General features: G+C 43.5%; 2 protein-coding genes across 4 annotated transcripts; both read right to left on the bottom strand.

Moving 5' to 3' along the window:
- Nucleotides 1-1183: 1183 nt before the first annotated feature.
- rusc1 (RUN and SH3 domain containing 1) lies at nt 1184-15879 on the bottom strand. Of its 2 annotated transcripts, XM_034101993.1 has the most exons (12): nt 15791-15879; nt 11001-14350; nt 7984-8823; nt 6816-6938; nt 6629-6705; nt 6032-6206; nt 5597-5702; nt 5418-5464; nt 4599-5101; nt 4286-4515; nt 3964-4131; nt 1184-3213 (listed from the first exon to the last, which is right to left on the bottom strand). In XM_034101993.1, exons 2-12 carry the CDS (start codon nt 14221-14223, stop codon nt 3045-3047), a joined length of 5661 nt encoding a protein of 1886 aa, XP_033957884.1. In that variant the 5' UTR covers nt 14224-14350; nt 15791-15879; the 3' UTR covers nt 1184-3044. The 2 variants fall into 2 exon arrangements, with proteins under 2 accessions (XP_033957884.1, XP_033957885.1); XM_034101994.1 differs by lacking the exon at nt 7984-8823.
- Nucleotides 15880-16453: 574 nt separating this feature from the next.
- fdps (farnesyl diphosphate synthase (farnesyl pyrophosphate synthetase, dimethylallyltranstransferase, geranyltranstransferase)) lies at nt 16454-20589 on the bottom strand. 2 transcript variants are annotated; one of them, XM_034102441.2, is made up of 10 exons: nt 20435-20589; nt 19846-20001; nt 19613-19753; nt 18974-19054; nt 18727-18849; nt 18562-18650; nt 18399-18471; nt 18227-18304; nt 17992-18126; nt 16454-17233 (listed from the first exon to the last, which is right to left on the bottom strand). In XM_034102441.2, the coding sequence occupies exons 1-10, from the start codon at nt 20435-20437 to the stop codon at nt 17033-17035; spliced, it is 1080 nt and encodes a 359-aa protein (XP_033958332.1). In that variant the 5' UTR covers nt 20438-20589; the 3' UTR covers nt 16454-17032. The 2 variants fall into 2 exon arrangements, with proteins under 2 accessions (XP_033958332.1, XP_033958331.1); XM_034102440.2 differs by lacking the exon at nt 20435-20589 and having other exon boundaries at nt 19846-20387.
- Between the last annotated feature and the right edge of the window lie 555 nt (nt 20590-21144).

The raw sequence follows: 21144 nt of genomic DNA, 5'->3' as shown, positions 1-21144 counted from the left end.
TGTATCCATTGCAAGGCCCGCTTGCTCTGTGTGTGTGTGTGTGTGTGTGTGTGTGTGTGTGTGTGTGTGTGTGTGTGTGTGTGTGTGTGTGTGTGTGTGTGTGTGTGTGTGTGTGTGTGTGAGATGGGAAGTTACTGCAGTGATTTGAATCAGCTTGAGCTAACAGTGCTATCTAGTGGTGTTAGGTTGTATATCTCACTCAGTGTTGTCCTCCATAATGACCCACAATGGAGGACGTTATCAAAAGGCCCACGGTTACAAGATGGGGGAGGGCTGCAGCTCACTCCCGAGATTTATTCTCCTCTTTACGCCCTTCACCACATCCGAGTGCATCCTGGGATTTTTTTATCTGAGCAAAGCAGTAATATAAATCACCTCTAGTGTGTAATCAGGTATTTAAAGTGTTTTACAGAGTCTCTACACACACACATGAAGGTCGTTTCTGTCACATTTCAGATAGCACCGATTACAGGACATGTTTTCCATGATGGTTTAACATAACAACTCTGTTTGAAAGGCTTGAAACATACATTTAAGTGCTAAATTATGACTCAAACAGCTGCCCATGTTTGGTTTATACTGATCTTTTTATTTGGTGTATTTACAAACAAGCACATGCAGGAGGTGGACAGTGACTGACACTAAGGGGCACTGAACTATATGCAATAGTAGGACACAGGGATGTCTACGGGCTACATGACACCAGAGAGAAAGAGGAGGAGAGGGAGGTACACATATCATTGTTACACACACACACGCATACAGGTGAAAGTGCAGGATGTGCAGACACACCAATGTGCTCACACTCATCTCTGCTTTCACTGCTGTGCGCACACACACACACACACACACACACACACACACACACACACACACACACACACACACACACACACACACACACACACACACACACACACACACACACACACCCACACACCACACACACACACACACACACACACACACACACACACACACACACACACACACACACACACACACACACACACACACACACACACACACACACACACACAAATAACCCAGATAGATAGAGAGACACTAGATGGGTCAGATAGAGCTTCAGAACCTCCAGATCAATAAATAGAACATCCAATCATTTTAACAGCTTTCAAACAAATGCATTTAGACCAGAATCTAAAAAAATAAACAAAACCAAAAAGATGAACACAATTTAATGTGTCAGCTGATTCTTATTTCTTGTAAACATCTAGGTATTATCCGTTTGTTGGCATTTTATTGTGATCATAAGTTACACGTTATGAGCACTAGTTCGACTTAATGCAACGGGATGTCATGCTACATGGCATTGACACGATAACACTAGGAAACTTTGAAGAACTGAGCTTTCCCTGATTGATCTATAGCAAAGACACATTCCTAATGAATTAATTAGAGGTCCTTTAGTGTCAGCCAGACCGGTTACATCTCTTTTATATATTTAAGCTTTTTTTTTTGGCTTTTGGTGTCAGCATCAAATCCATGACTTTAAGAACAAACGTTGTACATTGAACCATATGCATAGTAATCTATGCAGAATCTAGAGAATAATTAATGACACAAAGCAATGTGTTTCAACATTAGAATCAACACTTACACCACTACCACTATCATTAATATCAATGATTATGATGAGCAAACATGGTGGGGGGAGGGTGAAGACAAATACCAAAGCTGAGGTATGAGGTGAAGACCAGCCACCAAACCTGCAGACTTTACAGAAGCAGTCATGAGTTACACACATCTGGGATGTTCTCACTGCATTAAGTCTAAGGTCAGATAGTGTTAAACAAGAGCTGAGCAAAGTGTTGTGAAGCGTTTCCTCTGACATTACATTTTGGACGGGTTGAGTTTGGCTACAGATTGCTGTAGCCAAATATTATCTTCTAGAACTGTGTGATATTTTCTGGCATTCACTCAGAGCATTCATGGCACATTACAATGCATTTAGTGTTTAAGGTATGAGGATAAATCTAATAAGGTATGAATATGATGTCACAATAACAGCAATAGATGAAGCACACATAAGGGAAGACACTGGATTTCATACTTAAAACAAACACATATACCGTTTTTTTGGCATGTATGACAACCACTTAATGTATGTGTGAAGTTGCAGATGTAAAGATAAAGTATTTTAAACATTTACTTCCTCAATGTGGCCACAGTATTAAGCTGCTGCTTGTGTTTTACTATCTGGCTTCTCTTGTTCATCGTTCTTTCTATCTATCTTGGTAATATCAATCTTATTTTATATACCCTTATATATATATATATATATATATTTTGTATGTATATTTATACAGTCATATATAGTAGCAGAAACATGTCAAACACACATGAACCAGGCGATAAAGGTGAGAGGTCAATAGGGGTGAAAGGTCAATAGAACACAGATCTACACAGCTACAATTCACTACATTACTACGCAGTATGCAACAGGAGCTACGGCCCTCTACTCTCACATGCTTTCTCCTCTCGACAACCTGCCAGCCGCCACTATCTTCGAGATGTTAAAGTGGCTACTACCAGGCTGTCGGATTGCCTTCTGACGGCGGGCAGACGCTGATCTGAAAGCTCTTAAATCTGCGAATAGTTGATTGCCCTGTGATCATTTTCAGATCAGTGGCTGACACGGAAGGCAGGCATTGAGAAAAAGACATTTTAAAGGGATACTTCACTTCAAGATCAAAGGTCTTTTAGTATGAAATGGTCTAGATTTGACTTGAGTAATTTTTTCACACCATCTACTGCATTCCTGCTGCTATCATCCATTAGTTTAATGCTACCAAACTAGATGGATTGTGATGGGGAGAAACTCCCATATGTTCATAAAGGGAGAGAGCTGCAGATTGCTCCTGATGCACGTAAAGCAGAGCAGATGGTGTTCTGCACTCAAACCGAGCAAGCGTGAAATATCCCTTTCAGAGTAGTGGAGCCTCACCATAATCTCTCGCCTAAAATATTTTTTTTTTCTTGGTTTTTCTTATTGATGGAGTGCAGCAGTAATGGCACTGAGGTCACATGATGAGGGAGGTGTAGCCGATAGGTACCATCCCCTCTTTGTCTCCCTGACGACAGCGGATCCAGTCCTGATCAACTCCTCCCAACACCACCAGTTCCTCCCCTTTGCAGAAGCTGAGCTCCGACCCTCTTCCAGCAGAGTGATCACACAGCGTTCGCACCGACCTGAGGACACACCGCAGAGAACTTCTCAGCCAACATTGCTTACATATACACCGACCACAAACATTAACGTCACCCACAACATATGATTTATCTGAATCTGGGATGAGTCACAATGCAGGGTATCTGGTGAATCACCAATCAAAATCTTTAAAAAGGACAGAAAATATAGAAGCAGCTATTCTGGTGTCTCTTACACCCACTGGTGTTTTTGGATGGGGAAATAACTTGAGAAATGCCCTAAGAAATTCAGGTGGGTTTCATTTATTGAAGCTCATATTCAAGTTTAACCTTTTTGTAATGCCACACCCATGCAGATATGTTTCTTTCCATCTTTTAATTTTTATATTAAACTGATGCTTTAACATGAGGCCAATCAATACTTTTTTTTAAATCCCAGAACATTACAGCCAAAAATTTGATATTATCTTTGAATTAGAGTGGCACCCAGGTAGTTCACCTTGTAGAGCAGTAATGCCCTGTAATGAGGCTGGGTATTACTACAGTGGCCTGGGTCTTGAATCTGGGTTTATGTCATCCCCAATTTCCCCCATCCCCTCTCAAACTAATCTTGAAATATGTTGTGCTGACACAGAAATTGAGAAAGGGGTTTCCCCCAAATCGATGAATGAATTGGTGAGTTCAACCCCAAATGCATGGAAATGTAAAATAGTTATTTTCAAAGCTTTTAAAAAGTAACTCAACAAAACACATAAGCCCACCCTAATAACAATCACTAAATGTATTTTGTACCTGAGTGGTCTGGGTCTGTCGTTCATCTCCAGTGTCTCAAGCTCTTTCTCTGACTCTGGTGCTCTCTCTACCTGGGGCTCCGGGGCCCTCGTTATTATCGGGGTGGAGTTGCTGCTCACCATTCGGGTCAGAGCAGTGACTCCAGGAGCCAGCCACTGAGAGGGACGCCTGCACAGAGGACGAGAGGAGTGTAGAAACAGTGAGGAAGAAAGAGAGAGAGTGGGACAGGAGGGCAGAGAGGAATCACATAGAATTGTCATCCAAGTTCTTACGGTCTCTCCATTTTAGGATGAATTTAAAAAGGACAGTGCATGTTGCTAACCTGGTTGGTGGGGTTTGACCTGGTGGGCTGCTGAGGCTTTTAGAGGCTCCAAAGATCCGCCCCAGACGCCAGGGAACCGGAGCACCACTGCTGACCGGAGCGAAGTCACTCTCTGCATGAAGTTCTGGCAGATCCATCCTCATCTCCTCCTTTTTCAGGTTCAGCTCAGACAGATTATGGCTCATTCTGCCTCCCCAGCGTATCACAGCCCCCCATCCCTGCTGGATCACCTATGATAAACAGAAATGTCAGCCCTGCAGGATCACACAAAACATATTTAACTTCAAACTCGGAACAGCATGAAGGGGAGTACCTGTCCAGCCTGCTGAGTGAAGCTGTCCTCCTCAGAATTAGGAGGGGGAAGGTCTCCAATATTTGTCTCCTGCACCCACAACAGCTGAGGACTTGTCTGCGCGTAAGTGGCCGAAGAGTTTGTGGGTGCAGCGCTGCATTGTGTCGACTCCCCTGGCCCTCCATTCATTGGGCTACTCAATGGTGACGATTTTTGTTTTGCTGCTCGTTGTTCTGAGCTTCGAAAGTCTACATCCGAGAGGCTTTCCATATATCTGCAGCCTGCTGTTTTGGATTTGGACCCCTCTTTTGAAAGCTTAATTCCTGCATCCTGACAAGGTGGACGGGGGATGTCTGGACTGTGACTGTCTGCCTCTAAATGATGGTGCTGGAAGAGCAGGTCCAGGTTAAAGGTCAGCAGGCTGAGAGGCTGCAGCACAAGGAGCAGCTCCTCGAACAGAGGCTGGCAGGCGGTCAGCGACAGACGCATGATGGAGGTGGGCCGGTAATATGTCTCCAGCACATCTGAGAGGAAGAGATTGTTGAAATAATCTATATTATATGATCATGTGCTGTAAGCCATGCTCATGAGTTTCATCATTTAGTAGTGTATCTAAAGAGACCTTTGTACCATGAATGTACAGATGTCTGTTTGCAACGTGATATAGGATCTTGTAACATGTCATTGTAGAAGGTCCAAAGGTATAGTGCTGTGTAAACTAAAACGAAGTGTATAAAACCTGTACGATTCCTGTTATTCTTTAGACAGACACATATACTCTTGGCGGACTTGACGCAAGCATTCTGGCTCTTATACTGTTGTAAAAACTTGTAAACTTACCACTGCAAGACTGAAGGTGAGACAGCCAGAAATCAAGAAGCTTTGTACTAGAAGAAAACATTGAGAGAAAAGGAAAACTGATGATGCATTTGAAATACAGTATAAAAAATGAATTTACAGATTTGAGCACTTTGCATGCCAACAGAGGAGACGAGAGAGGATAAGAAGCCAGTACTTACTTGAGTAGGCCAAGGAGGAATGCGTTGAACCGGTGTTTGCTCTGTCTGAGCTGAGGCAGCTCTCCAATTCGAACTTGTAGGTTGAACAACGCTTGTATTTTCGGACCTTGAAATGAGTCGAGAGGAAAAAGAGAACATTTATATAAAAGAGAGCGAGAAAGATAGAGGGATCAACAGACACATCTATTGAGGCCAGCAAAACATTGCAGTGAAACTTGGCACTCAAAGGCCAATCGATATCTGCATCCTGTTGTTCACTTCAGCATTTTAGATGCTAAAATCAACAAGTATTGAATGATGTGTGGGAAAATGAGAGCCGGACAAAACCCAGGGCTTATTATTATCAACCGGGGGAAAAGCAAGACACAATTCATACCAATTCCTCAATATCCAAGTCTATAAATGCTAATTTTCCTAGGATTCGTAGAGTGGTACCTGGCTTGGTTGATGCCTGGACCAAACCCCAGGCTGAATTTGGCCTCCTGCCTGCAATCAGGTCACTCTGATGAGGTTTCAAGCCATCGGTCAGCAAGCTGTGCAGTGCAGGGCAGAGGCACTGCAGCACCAGACGGCCCAGAGATGGATTTATAGTGCTGTCTCCTGATAAAGCCTGAGGACGGGAGAGGAGAGGAAGAAGATGACGTGCAGTGATAGGGAGGGTCAAGGGAATGGAAGAGAAAGAATGACTCAAGAGAGAGGGAGGAGAGAAGAAATAGGACAAATGAATGGGGGTCAGTATGATGTGATGAGACATGATTTAGGGGATTGGAGTTAGCTTATAAAGAGTCTTGAGTCTACAAGATTGGGTTATCTAAAGATATTCTAGTACCTTGTTAACTGAGAGAGACTGAGGAGAGACAGAGCAACATATTTAGAGTCAGAACAAGAAGGAAGGGAGGGAAAGTATTTTCAATGATAAACAAATCAATATGTTTCATCACCAAGAGTGAAGTACACATTGATTGATAGTTAAACAAACAACAAACAACTTGTTTATGTTATTCAAAATATGTAAATTCAGCTGTGACTGACCTTCTGAACTACAGTCCGAGAAGAGCTGAACTGGGCCAAGATGGCTTCCACTGCCACACTGACGGCACTGACCAGAGCTGGAGGGAAGAACAATACATTACAGTTAATATGTAGGAGATATGGACATATATCAAGGACAAAGACACACAGTCCGACAGGTGAACACACACACGGATGAAAGGCACACCTTTTTTTTCCTGCAGGCACAGAGAGGACAGGCCCAGACCTCTCATTGGATGCTTCACATCTTCGCCCATCCAGGATGCCTCTGTCCTCTGAACAGAGCCAGCGAATGAGACACTGCGAACAGCTGACAGCAACAGCAGAAGAGCAATTACTTACTGTAATTTGTATAAAAGAATACAAATTCAACAGATTAAAAAAGATGAGTCACAACAGAGAGCAATACCAAAACTAGAATATTAGTGTTAGTAGAAGCCATTAAGCAATGAGAAGAATTTAAGCAGGCAAATAAAAGCAGATGGTACTACTGACGGAAAACAGTGTGTGAGGACATCCTATACATATTGGTTTACTGGTATTAGCTTTCAACATCTGTAAAAACAACTTTCTGTATGCCAAAGGGATAAACAGATTCCCATGCATTAATCTTGACTCACATTCAAACAATACACTCATACATACTTAATATAAGCTAACATAGGAGGAACCTCTGAGCGTGGCGGGAAACAGTTGTTGAAGCTCAGTCAGGTTGTATACAATTACACATAATGTATAAAGGGCAGGTGTTGTGTCCAGTGTAATGTTCATATAAATAGATTTATATAAACCAGTTATATAAATACAGACTATCATTTAATGAACAAGATGCAGTGAATCTTAAAACATGTACTTTAAAATGCCTTCAATCTACACATACAAGGAAAACATATTAACTCAATTTCACAACATCATGGACTAGTTACTTGGGTTGTGCCTGGCATGTAATGTATGTTTACATTTCAACACATCGTGCATAAAACAAAAACAACATGGAGACTGACAGACGAGACGGACACAAAGACAGACAGACGGACAGACAGAGGAAAACAAAGAAAGAAAGTGATGATAGTGACTCCAGACAGGAAGAGCTGTCACTCCATTGAAGGCCCTTTGCATATTTGAAAGGACAGTGAAGATGTGTCAGATGACCTGCAGGGAGCTACCTTCTGATGCAGCCACAGTTCTTTCAAATCTGCAAATCCCTCGGGTCGCAACAAAAGTGTTAGGGACACTATATCCAGGTCAGAAACAGACAGTAAGAAAGACAGACGGACGTGCTTGCAAGCAAGATGTCAGACAAATAGAAAGAGAGTTTAAGACGTGGGGAGAGAGAAGAGAGAGAGAAATCTTACTCGCCACGTGTGACTGCGGAGGAGCCTGGTAGAGTTTTGGGGGAAGGGGGGGCGCCCTTGGTGGTATAGGAGGGTAAAGGTTTGGATAGTATAGGGGAGCAGTGAGGGCAGGCAAGGTGTGAGAGCGGGGGAAAAGCGGGGAGCTGAGGCGGAAGCCTGCAGTGCCTGGGGGGGGGGCTCCGGGGCGATGGGGAGGGGAGAGGGCACCGATAGGGGAGAGACGAGGAGGGGCTCCCCTGTGCAGAGGGCAGTTTTTAGGGTGGTACAGGTAATATGTAGGGAGAGGAGGAAGCTCTTTGGACGTCCTTGCCTTGTTTCTGTTGTCTGTGTGAGAGTGTGGGCGCTTTTCTGAATGCAGCGAATCGAATGCGTTGATACCGTTTGAATACGTCATCATAACATCTATGTTCTTATATGGGGTGGTGCAGCCTGGGGCCACTGTGGTGCCACTATCAGGTGTGTCTGACTTAACGTGTGTGCCTGAGTTACTGCAGTATAGGGAGTCAAAATGACAGGGAGAGTCAGACACAAAGTCCCTCTGTGTGTTAAAGATAGTCCCATAATCACAAGGAGAGTCTACACTAACATCATCCAGGGATTCAAAATGAAAGCCGAAGCTCATGTCAGTGCCAGAATCATCTCTGTGGATACAAGCTGAGCTGGCAGCAGGGGGGGTCGGTGTATTGCAGTATTTGTCTTTGGACTCCCTGCCTGCATGGCTGTGGGGTCTGGGATCTGCAAAGGGCTGGGCGTTACAGTAGCCTGGGTGATAGGAAGGGAGGGCAGTGTGCAGGAAGTAGGGTTGGGAGGACTGGGCGAGGGACAGTGGTGGGGAGGAAACTACTTATTAAAAAAGGAAAAAATTGGAGCAGGAGTCAGGGTGGAGAGCGCAGGCGAACAAGCAAAGCGGTATGAAGGAGCAAAGCGGAGCAATGGACAAACAATGGAAACAACAGAATGGGATGGATAGGTGAGAAAAACAGGGTATCAAGATAAAAGTAAAAAAATAAATGTGGCAGAGAAATGGGAAGGAGAGAGAGATGTCGAAAATGTTAGTGTCTGTCGAGAGAAAAATGCACATGAGTGTATTCCAGCAGATATCGTCATCATGTAACATCATGCAGTAATGCAGAATTCAAACAGTTGATTGACAGTTACACATGAGAGTCAATGGAGTTGATTTATGAAGAGCAATAACCACAGTCTATCATTTAAAACGATTTAACACAACAGGAAATGATACCCTGGCCATAAAAGGATAACTGTTGAGCAGTTTTGCAGCTGCACGGTAGAAATACTCAGCATGTCAATCAGACACTCATTCACCAATGACAGCTTCATTAAAATGTCACCATCAATCACAAAGGTCCATCATATTTCAATGTGAGGTTTACTTTACGGCATCTGCTTTCACTTTCTTTTCATACTTGAATTTGAGAGTTCACAGCACAGTGTTTTAAACGTTACTGCAGTGCGTGCCATCATCACCTCTGGATCACCTTCCTCTCTATGCCTGTCTGTCTTTCTCTTCTATACCTTTCGTTTTTTACATCCTTTTGCTTCCCCACCACCCCCTCCCCTCTCCAGCAGCAAAGCATACAGTGTAATGCTGAGTCAGTCAACAGATAGCAGAGTTCTGCCCGTTCCTGCTCAATCACCATCTGCCTCTCTATGGATATTCAGAGACTGTAGCAACACCCGTTTTCATTACCTTCACTTACCTGTAACAGACTCCTAAGTTATGAGTTACAAAATCAGCTAAAAAACAATCATACCTTTGTTAGACTTGAGCTGTCTTTGAACTGCAACACATGATACTTCCTATTTTTCTGGCACTGGCTCTCAGCCATTGGTCCATGTGCTAAGATCCACCCCTTGGGCTCTTAAAGGTGTACACACCTATTTCTGGCTTGTTGCAGTGGTTTTAGAGGGAAACTCCTGCAGCATAAAACTCATTAGTAATTCAGCGTTTTTTTTATAACAATTAAGCAAATATAAAGTCTGAAATAATGTTAGAGTTCTTGTAAAATCAGAGAGGTAATTTTACTTTTAAAATGTGAAGCCGATTGGGGAAGAATATGAGCAATTGAAATCCAACATATATCCTTTAAAACTATCTCATCCTTAGTTTTTATGTAGTAGGCTATACTGCAGCACTGCATGAGATAAGTAACTTGATCTTAGCTATCTGTGCCACTCTAGGGAGCGAGGGTGGGTGGGGGGTTTGGGAGCGGCGAGACAGGAGAGGTAACAAGAGGAAAGCATCCCAAGCTGATGGGATGGACAACCAGTAAAGAGGCAGAGGAAACAAATACACAAATATTTAAGAAATAAACTAAAAGAATGCAAAAAGAAGATTACGGTAAAAAAAATGGGGGAAGAAAGTGGAGAGCTCAGTGGGTGCTCCATAATCCCCCTCATTGGTCTGAAGAGCAGATGAATAATTAAATAAGGCAGTGATGACATCACACTTTGATAACGAGTGCAGGAAAGACTGGCTGGAAACTGTCCAACTTCCTCTTTCTCCTCATATTACGCTCACTCCCCTCACTGTCTGTATCCCTGCATCTCTCATTGGTGGTCATTTTCCCTCTGCAGCTTCACTCCCACTGTCTTGTTCACTTCACGTCTGCAATCACCTTCTGTTTATCCCTTGTCAACATGTATCCATCACACATCATCCTTTCTGTGACTCATGCTTGTCCTTCATCTCAATGCTCTCGTTCCAAAAGCTACATATTTTCAATAAATGAGTCAACTCTTGCTTTTCTGATTTGTTCTATTGTACTGTCCAAGGTTGTAATTTGTGCATTACAGAAAAGCGATCAAGTCTTTTCTCCATCTTTTTCTTTTCATCATCTGTCCATTCCAGATTAGTTGTGTTGTTAACATTTTTTATTTAACGTGTTTATTTTCTCCCTCACCCACACACACACCCATGCAGACCTTCTCCCCTATATCATTGAATTCAGCTGCCCTTTTATTAGCACTTGCATCATTTTGGTTATAATACTCACCTGTGGTTCTTGTTTCAAGAGTCCTTCCTCCATCGGCTCGTCCCCGCACCTCAACTTCCAACACCACCTTTTCCTCCTCTTCTTCTTTCCCTTCGTTCTCCTCCCTCTTGACTCCTTCAACCTCCCACTCTCTGCCCGTGGTCCACAGGCTGCTGTCACTGACCGAGCAGCCAATCTTCTGTATTGGGCACAGCTCGGGTTGTCTACCCTCCTCGTCAGCTCTCTGGAGCATTTCCTTCAGAGCGGCCATTGAAGTGAGGGCTGGTGGCGGCTGCATGAAGAAGGCCTGAGCCTGAGAAGTGTATTCCCATTCGTTGCCGTCTCCGCCTGCCATCTGTCGTCTCCACCTCAGGTTGTACAGGATGTCTGCATCTGGAGTGATAACGTTTGGGTCAGGGTCCGGATCAGTGATCACCTTTGTTTGCAGGAAGGTGCTCTTGTTGCCGTTACGAAGCTCTTTAAAAGTCGTGACATGTGGAGCTGAACCTGGAGATGACCCCGATGAGCTGAGCTTCTTTTGACTTTCCACGTGAGATTTTCTCATTGCAAGGGGTGGAAGCTTTGGTGGGCCTTCACATTCAGGTGTGAACGCTATTAGCCAATCAAATCGATCAGGCTGTGCAGAGTTAGCCACAAGAGTGCTCACTTTGTGGGATGGCACAGATGGGGGGATTGGGGGTAAAGGACGAGGAGGAGGTGGAGGGGGAGGTGAATCTAGCTCCTCTGCAGAATACCGGTAAGAGTCAAAGCTAATATTGTTTGCTTTAGTTTCATGTGTATTGCTAAAACCAGTGCTGTAATAGGGGTCGGAGGTCAGACCGCAGCTCTTCTTCTTCCTCCTCGCCATCTCAGTGAACGAGGTGGTTCTTTGTGTGCTCTCCGCTTCCTTGTTGGTTTCTTGAGCTATATATGCTATTCGATCTCCATCTAACTTGCCTCTGCTGCTCCATCCATCTCTGTAACAATCCTTCTCCACCTCCCTCTCATTTAATCTGAACTCATAAGAATCCCCACACCTGGACGAGATATCATGATCTCCTTCATCCTCTAACCCTCCAACGCAAACACTGAGCTCTGGGCTGAGTTTGAGAAGCTCCGCTTGGGTCACTCCAGCAAGCATCAACAGCTTATGAATCTCTACATCTAGTACATGGAAGGATGGGGGAGAGGGCAGGACAGGTGGAGGCGGAGGTGGTATGGCAGGGGGAGATGAGGAGGAGATTGAGATAACTGGCGGGGGAGGCAGAGGTGGGGGACGTGTGGTAGGCGGAGGGAGGGAAAGGGGGGTGCTTTCCTGTAGGGCCTGAAGAGCAGCGAGCCGCTGTGCCTCCTTCCTGGCAAGGTGACGCTTCCTAGGGGGAGGAATGGGAGGAGTTGGGGTGGGGAGTGATGGAGACGGTGAAGGGGTGGTGTAAAGAGTGAAGTAAGGGACAGGTTTAGAAGTTGGGAGGGGAGGAATGGAGGGTGGAGATGGAGGTAGGGGTTTCTCACATCTAAAAGTAGTGAAAGTGGGGGACGAGGAGTTAGGGGAGAAAGTAGACAGGGTGGGAGAGGTGGAGACAGCCATGGAGGTCGTCTCCCTGCTGATATTGATGTAGGTGTGGAGGTCAGAGCTCACGCTGGCATGACGCGCTGGGGGTTTGGGGGGTCTCGGTGGCGGGCCAACAGGAGAAGAAGTGAGGGAATCAGGAAGGAGAGGGTCCTCACAGTCTGAAGGAGCCGTAAGATCAACCCCTGCATCTGAAAACTCCTGAGAGTCTCCCATCGCTCCTCTGCCGCTTTTATACAACTTCCAGGTAATGTCGATGTTGCCCATTTCATCCATTACATCTGAGAGATCTTGCTCCTCAAGATCCCCAAGATCAAATCCCTTCTCGTGGAGTTTGGCGATGTAAGCCAGTTTTACTTCCCTGTTCACCTTCTCCAGGTGGTCCAGGTGGTCTAGTCGATCCTTCAGAACATCCCAGTGTTGCTCCCCCTCAAGGTCCCAACGAGCCACTTGGATCACCTGACTGAAGCGCTCCATTTTCCCAAACTCCCCTACTGACTCTAGAAAGTCAAGCAAACCTAGTTTGTTGACCTCTGAATCACCTTTGACTCCTAAGTAGTCTGGAGAAGGGGAGTCCAGGGCAGAGGGGTAACCCTCATCTGGGGAGCACGGGGGAATTGGGGAGTGTGACGTCAGGATGAAGGGGTTGCAGTTAAGAGGAAGGGATGGGGGTGAACGCGCAGGAGGCTTGCATTCAGGGGCTTGTGGGAGAGAGTGGTCTTTGGGGGACAGAGCGAGGGACAGATTATCTTCGTCGTGGGAAGAGCAGATGGAGGCGGATTGATCTGCACAGTCAGACTCCAGATCAGAGCAGGAGCTGATGGAAGTGGAGGACGAGGAGGTGGAGGAGGAGAGCGAGAACTCCAGTAAGGAGGGGGGACAGTCACAGCACGAGGGGACCAGGGTGTCATCATCATCATCGTCGTCAGCCTCATCTTCATCATCATCAATATCAATATCCCCACTGTCTTCATCGTCATCTTCTTCCTCTACTTTGACATTTTTCTTGTTGTCCAGATCAGCGCTAGCGTCTGCGTTCTTGCCTTTGTTTTCCAGAGTGGCAGCAGGGCGGGCGGAGGCCTCCAGCTGGGCCTGCGCTTGTGACGGAGGCTGAGACGGCTCCTTGGCTCCTTTCCCATCCTGCCTCTGTGGCAAGGGGGCCGGAGGAGGCGGTAGCTTCAGTTGCTGTCGGATAGAGATGGTGTTGTTGTTATTGTGGTTATGGTTAAACATGCTGTTGTTGTCCTGCGGGGAGCGGCCATCGCAGCACAGACACGGGAGGCTCGGCTCGTTGCAGTTCGTGTCAAGAGGGAGAACGGAGGGAAGTGGAGGTGGAGCGGCCGCTGGTGCAATTTTGGCTGCGGCAGATGCACGAGTCTTGGGTTTGGGCTTAGCTGTTTTGGAGATGGTGGGGCCTTGTTGGCTCAACCTTTGCGAGACAAACCTGGACTGGGTGACCGGTGCTCGAGGCTGCACCCCCACCCTGGTCCTGGTGGCTGCAACAGGGGTTTTGGTAACTCGGCGTGGGGAGGCCGCGGCGATCGTGTTCATGTTCTTATCCTCCCTCTGAAAACCGGGGCCGTGAGACTTCAGTCCAGCCACGGTATTGGTCCGCCTGCTAACGTCAAAGCGCCGCGGCTTTGGAGGCTGAGAGGAGCCGCTAGAGGACTGCATGGTTGGAAAGGGACTTTTAAGTATTCTCTGATATTTTTGTTGCTATAGAAACAAGTGTTGAAAATGCAGGACGGATCCAAACAATGACGCGCGGTGACGGTCACATCTTGGCTTGACTCCCAAGATCCTGTAACATCAAAGGAGGGGAGACACAGTGAATAACGACTAGCAGCAAAATTCTTCTCTGCAAACGTAGACCGTTTTCTTGCTCTTAACACGTTTTCACCAAAGTCTTTGAAGTTTAAACCCACCATCTGGACTATTCATTAAAACGATTAATTTTCTCAGCCCAATTCCTGGGAGGATACAACAACAATCATAAGACACAAACTGTCTTACACACAGCACTGTAGAAAAGAAAAAGGATCAACACAAAAGGATTATAATCAAACTAACATAAATAGTAAATAAAAAAACAGACAGAAAAGGAATCAGCAACTATATTGATTTTCAATTAATCTTTTAAGTCAAATATTCACTGGTTCCAACTTCTCAAATGTGAATACTCGTATGTGTTTGGACTCTTTTATGAAAGAAAACGGCACATAACAGAACATTTAGACCATCGGTCGGACTAAACAAGAGATTTTTATTTTTTGTAAATATTCAGATGCCTAGAGAATTGCTCAGTTACACCAATACTTGAAAATGTCCATATGTTTTTTAGGGTGCATGTTTGCCTCAATATGCTGTCTCCGTGGCATTCAAATTCAGAAAACAGCCACCCACAAATATTAAGAATCCCCATGATAATAATTGTCAGCTAATTCCTCGCTTAATAACTGTCACTCATAATCTTCATCAGTCATGTTCAGCTCCACTGAGCACTGATTATCATGATTTATACTATCTCCATCTGTGCCAGCCCTTCCTTACAAGTTGATAAGAGGCCTAGGATGTAGATCAAAAGAAATAACGTTAACAAAAAACACACAGTACCTGAAGCAATGACTTAAAATGTAACTGGAGCATGAAATAATCTAGCAGCAGCTCTGAACAACACTGGGTCTGCCTTTTTAAAACCCACCAAAGCTATTACTCATATATTCCTCCACAGTGCCCTTCACATCAGTGAGGAATATAAATCACTCTAGTAAGCTAGCACTAGGCCTTCGTCGGAATGAACATTGAAGCTAACAAAGCCACGAAATAAAACAAAAATAACAGCAAATGTACATATGTAATTTATCCCGTTCACAGTATTTACCCCATGCATTTATTGATCCAACAGAGCTGATGGAGACAGGGAGGAGGAGGAGGAGGGGGGGAGGAGGAGTACCTCCATCCGCATCGCCCTCATATAGCCCACAGGCCCCTACTATTTCTCAAATATTACACATAATATTAAGATTGCAGTTAAAACCGATGATAATAATAATATGTTTTGTCTCAAAAATATGTGTTAAATGTCACTGTTAATAGCGGAATGCATGTTCCTTGATACGCAGGCTCCGTGTGGAAATAGCAGCTTTCGCTAATCCGACCACACTATGCAGGTTTATTAGAAAACATATTATTTGTTTAAAGATATGTATATAGAATGACACAAAATACGGACTCGACTCACAGTCAGATTCAGGTAAAGATGGATGAAGGTCTCCATCTCGTCGCGCTCGCTCACATCCCAGTCCGTGTGAAAGTGACTCTCTCTCCGACGGCAGCCTCAGCATGTCTTCTCGCGAGCGTCCGACAAACCATCGCCCACAAACCATCGCCCCCTACCCCCCTCCCAACCCAACCCAACCCAACCCAACCAGACCCCACCCCTCACTTGGCTTATCATCACATTCAATTTAACTTATGTCATTTTCAGCTTCAAGTCCTTCAAATTATTAGTTTTGAGGTGGAGAGCCTCATTTGCCTGTGACATCATCCTATCTGCAACTCATCCATGTATTTATTAATCTGCTTAAAGGAAATTAACCAACATACAATCCTCCTCACATATCCCAACTACTGCTTCTAGTCGTGATTGTAATCATCTATTAATGTGTCAACTATATTCTTGATCAATCTAATAATAATGTCAAAAATCCCCACTATATTCACCCCATTATTGAATTACTATCATACATGGAAAAATAAGCATTGTCATTTTTGTAAAATAAATGGCTGAAACATTGAATAGATAATCAAAACAATATATTTCATATAAGTATTGTATATATATGATTGAAACAATTTAGTTGTTTGCTTTACAATCATCAAAAACATGTAATAGAAAGAAATATAGTCTTCACATTATTATTTATTTAAAGATATCACATTCAGTTCAGTACAGATTTTACAGCAGCAATATGAAAATATATGGAATTAGAAAGATGCCCTTTGACAGAGTGCATCTGCTGTCATAAATGTACTGTTACTTGTAGTCCCTAACCAACAAATACATCTGTATTTAAACAATTACAACTATTTCTACTCTGATATGTTTCTCTATCCTGCTCTGCACTCAACAGTGCACACTTCTATAAATGCTACAGCATATGTCAATCATTTCACATTCTTCAATCTACAGGTTTATTCAATGGAGAAAACAACACACTGTTGATTATGTATTGCGTTCAATAAATAGGTAGCATGGACCAGAAGAGGCAGGCTGTTTAATGACAGTCACAACCAGATATCTACAAACAGCCGCCACGATAAGAAACTGCCTGCAGGATTTTTAAGAGCTGTTCGGGTCATGCTGATCGGAGTCAGCCTTGTCCTTGACGAACCCTCTTTAATAATGGTGAGGAGTTAATCTGAGCGTCATGGACAAACCCAAAATGTGCCCAGGCTCATACATCTGACACTGTTTGTCCTCTCACTTGTTCCTCTTGTATATTTTCTTAGCAAAGTTGAGGAAGACTGAGTGGGGAAGGTTTTGAGCGTGACACGCGATGAGTTTCTGTAGCCGCTGGTAGCTCTCTTCCTCATATTTGTGGTACAAAGCTGGCATTTGCAGGGTGTTGTACAGAGCTTTGACCTGCTCCACACGGGCATCATCATGTTGCGCGTAACATGCCTACAAGAGGAGAGGAAGACAGATTTAAGTTTTGCACATCATCTTCAAGAAAGCAACTCAGATAGAACTTTTTTTAAACGGGGGCCACATGCTACAGGGAAGAGTTCAGAGGTCAGAACCATAGAAAACATAGTTTCTCTGTTCTAGCACATTATTACAATAAGTCATGTTTTTATGTACGTTTCAATAAATATTTGTATCTATTGCAGAGAAGCAATTCTGTTTGTTTGAATTGTTACATTAGGTATTATGACCTGTTTTTATTTTATTAGACATAGGGAGTATTAAAAGATTTGTAAGAAGGGACACTTATATAGTCACACAGTTCTGCATTTCTATCTTTTAAAACACCATTTTACTACACTTACTTGAAGAATGACCAATTTTCTTATGGTGGTATATTTTGCGTTAATAACATTTAATCAAAAGGAGAATTTGAGAATCTGTCGACTAGTAATTGATTGAATTTAAATGTACAGTTCTGAGATGTAATTATATCATTGTATTTGATCTGTTGCATATACGAACCAAATGTTAAGTATTTATGCATACTTCTTATAATTTTGTGATGGAAATAGGGAGTACACCCACCGAGTGAATTCATGGTAGGCCTACATTATAGTGAAATACCACACTTTAAAAATTGAATTTATGGGCTGGCAACAAATTCCCTGCAATTATATCTAACCATAGTTTGAATACAAGTTATTTGGATATATAAAAGTGTTAAAACAGAGGGTTGTTATCTAAAGTCCCACCTCGAGCTCTGCTCTCTGTTCAGCAGTCATTATTTCCAGGGCCGTCACCACCAGCCAGCTGCATTTATTATCCTGGATGTCAGTACCAATCTTTCCGGTCACAGCAGGGTCTCCGTAACAGTCCAAGTAGTCATCCTGCAAATGATACACATAGGGTGGTTATCAACACTGAATAGTCTGATGCAAATGATTCAATACGTGACGGGAAAGAGGGATGACGTGTTTAAGGAATTACCTGTATTTGAAAGAACTCTCCCATCTCAAGTAAGATGTGTTTGGCATTATTGTGTTCCTCCTCACTCTCAATTCCTGCCTGAAAAAGTAAGGTGAAGTAGTTAAGACAAATATTTGATTGATACTACTCTGTTTCATTTGTACACACGACAAAAGTAAAGAAACAAACTCACAATGTACATCGAAGCTGCTACTGGGAGATAAAATGAGTAAAAGGCCGTCTTGTATTTTACAATAGCTTTGTATCTGAAAGACAAGAACAGAATCAAATATTCACATTTACTTTTGGAAGAAACATCCTTCTCTGAACATTTATTTACTGATTTTCTTCACTACCTTGCCATTGTAAATCTGCTGAAGTTAATCTGACCAGGGGGGGCCGTCATGAGGTCCAGAGCTTGACCGAGCTCGGTCTGGAAAGAGGTCTGAAACAGCGGTAACATGCAGTAAGAACAATGTGTCAATGTGTAGGCCTGTTTAATCAATCCGGACGTAAAGTACCTCAGTAAATAGCTCCAGTAAGTGGACGTAGTAGGGCTGCTCCCGGCAATGTCTGCGCAGAAGTCTGTAGATCGTCGCTTCCAAGAGAAACGAATCATTGATGGCTTCCAGACCAATCCCATTCTTCAAAACAAACACACATGATTCACCTGAGATACTGAGCACACCATTAATAGTGGAAAATGAATAATCACATCAACAAACAAGGCATTTGAGTACTATCTTTTTGTAAAATAAAAAGCCTCACCTTTTTGTACCAGCAGGGTTGTCCTCTCCGAGTCACAGATCCATCCATCATATCATCTGCCACCAGGAAAAAGGCCTGAAGCTGCGAGCAAAAGAGACACAGTCGTAACACTTTCCTAATGACCGAGAGAACGTAACACCCTGGCAAAGTGTCATCACAGCAGTCAGTCTGAGTCTGTGCTTGTTGTGATGACACATTAGGAGCACATAACAGCTTTACCTTCCTACAACCCCCCCCACAACTGTGTAACCTTGATCATGTGGAGCTCAGGTCTGAATAAAGTATTAAACAAATAACATGGTTAAAGATATTGTGAATTCATTGTTTTAAAGGTGTAATGAACCACTGTGTTTTATTACACATTTCTTATACCAGTTTTCATTTGCCAGACCTCTTTTACTTACACTTGACAAGATAAAGGCTACAATACACAGGCTCAACTTTAAAGCATAAGGCTGACTGTATTTTGTATATTTCTTATTTTATGTTAATTACTTCTGATGCATTTGTAAGTGTTGTAAAGTCCTGTTTTTCATTGCATCTTAGTTTATTTCGGTTTTTTTGTGCACATCCTAAATGCACTTTTTACGTTTTTAAATGTAAGGTTTATTGTAAGAAAAACACAAAACATCTAGTTACCAACTCAATGCACCATCCCACAACCAGGGCCCTCTGCACGGTCTCCTGTGTGAGCTCAGTGGGCGGGAGTAGCTCCCTCAGTGAGCCAATCACAGACAGGCCTCGGTTCCTCTTGCCTCCAGGGGAGTTGTACACCAAAACCTAAGAGGAAAACAGGGGCAGATAGGATCAAAATGAAATAGCAGTCCACTCATGCACCTGTCAGAGGAAACAAAGCATGACACCATACACACCTCTCTTAACCTGCTGAGTGCGTCAGCCAGCGCCGGGTCAGATAAGTCCCTCTCTGAAAGCTCCGTCACCAGCTCGTCAAACTGGGCTTCAAACAACTGAGGGTCCGACAGCAACGCCTTTTTGCTGCTGTGCGTCCCATTGCAAATGCTGTCTCCCTGGATAGACGAGGTGCACAGCAAAGCAGATGTGGTTTTTAATTTGAACGGAGAGACCTCGCCCCACATTGTGCGGAATATTTGAGGGGCATTAATGACCAAGCTACGCAGACGTCTCATTCCCAACCTGCTAAATGTCCTCTACTTCATTCATTTCACTGTGAACAAGCGGTTCCGGTTTTTATTATAACAACATAACGTTGAACTTGTTCCGGTTGAAGAAAACTATCAAGCCGGCGGTTAGCTCCATGGTCTCTTAGCCCACTAAGCTCATAAACAAGAGCCAGGATTACTATTATTAGCTAAAGTTGGTTTCCCTATCATGAAAAGAAGCGTTAGCTGACATTCTTTTCATGCATCCAACCTGTGAACAAAGCTAGCTATAAATTGCCAAATTAAATATTTTTGGAGTCAAACATATGCCTTTTCATACCATAATGATGATACTGTCCTGTTGTCCCGTATTGTGAAGTACTCGAACGCTTATATTAGTTTATCTTCTGTTTCTTCGTCTTGCTTCCAAACTGAAGACGGTGAACGTCTCCTCAGACCAGGATGTGCAGGTTGTAGTTCGCTGTCACGTTGCAGTCCGTTTTAATATAAAGCGCCAGAACTAAATTGCCCAACATCCATTGCGAGAACTCGAATGGTGCATGTGGGCGTGAACTTTGGAAGGCTCCATTTGACATTGAGCGTTTTGATTGGCCAGTGCAATCGAACCAGGATGGGGTTTTCCACTGGTTTACCAATAGGATTACAGAAGAGGTGGAGTCAAGGTGGAGTGGGGAGATTTGTGAAGCTTGAGGTGAGCATATTTTAATAATAGATGTACAGATAGAGTAGAAGGGGGGGGAACGCTAATAAGAACCCATAAAAAATTAACCCTACAATGTTGTATAAGATTTACAAAACATCAACATAAGTTCTTTTTTAATTTAATGTCTATAATTTATTTCATATTTTGAAATACATAACTTGGAATAGGTGTCATATTAAGATACATTTATTATTCATGTTTCAAGGCTCTATCCTGTTAAGCCTGCCATACATATATACATTTATTCAAATAAATAACGGTTTTTTGCAAGACAGGAGGTAGAAATACAACTTAGTGTCTTAATAAGGGTGTGTATGTTGTGCCTG

This window comes from Pseudochaenichthys georgianus, chromosome 16 (genome assembly GCF_902827115.2).
Source record: "Pseudochaenichthys georgianus chromosome 16, fPseGeo1.2, whole genome shotgun sequence".
NCBI lineage: Eukaryota > Metazoa > Chordata > Actinopteri > Perciformes > Channichthyidae > Pseudochaenichthys > Pseudochaenichthys georgianus.
Note: the sequence above shows the minus strand (reverse complement) of the source record. Positions and strands in the feature narration are given on the sequence as shown.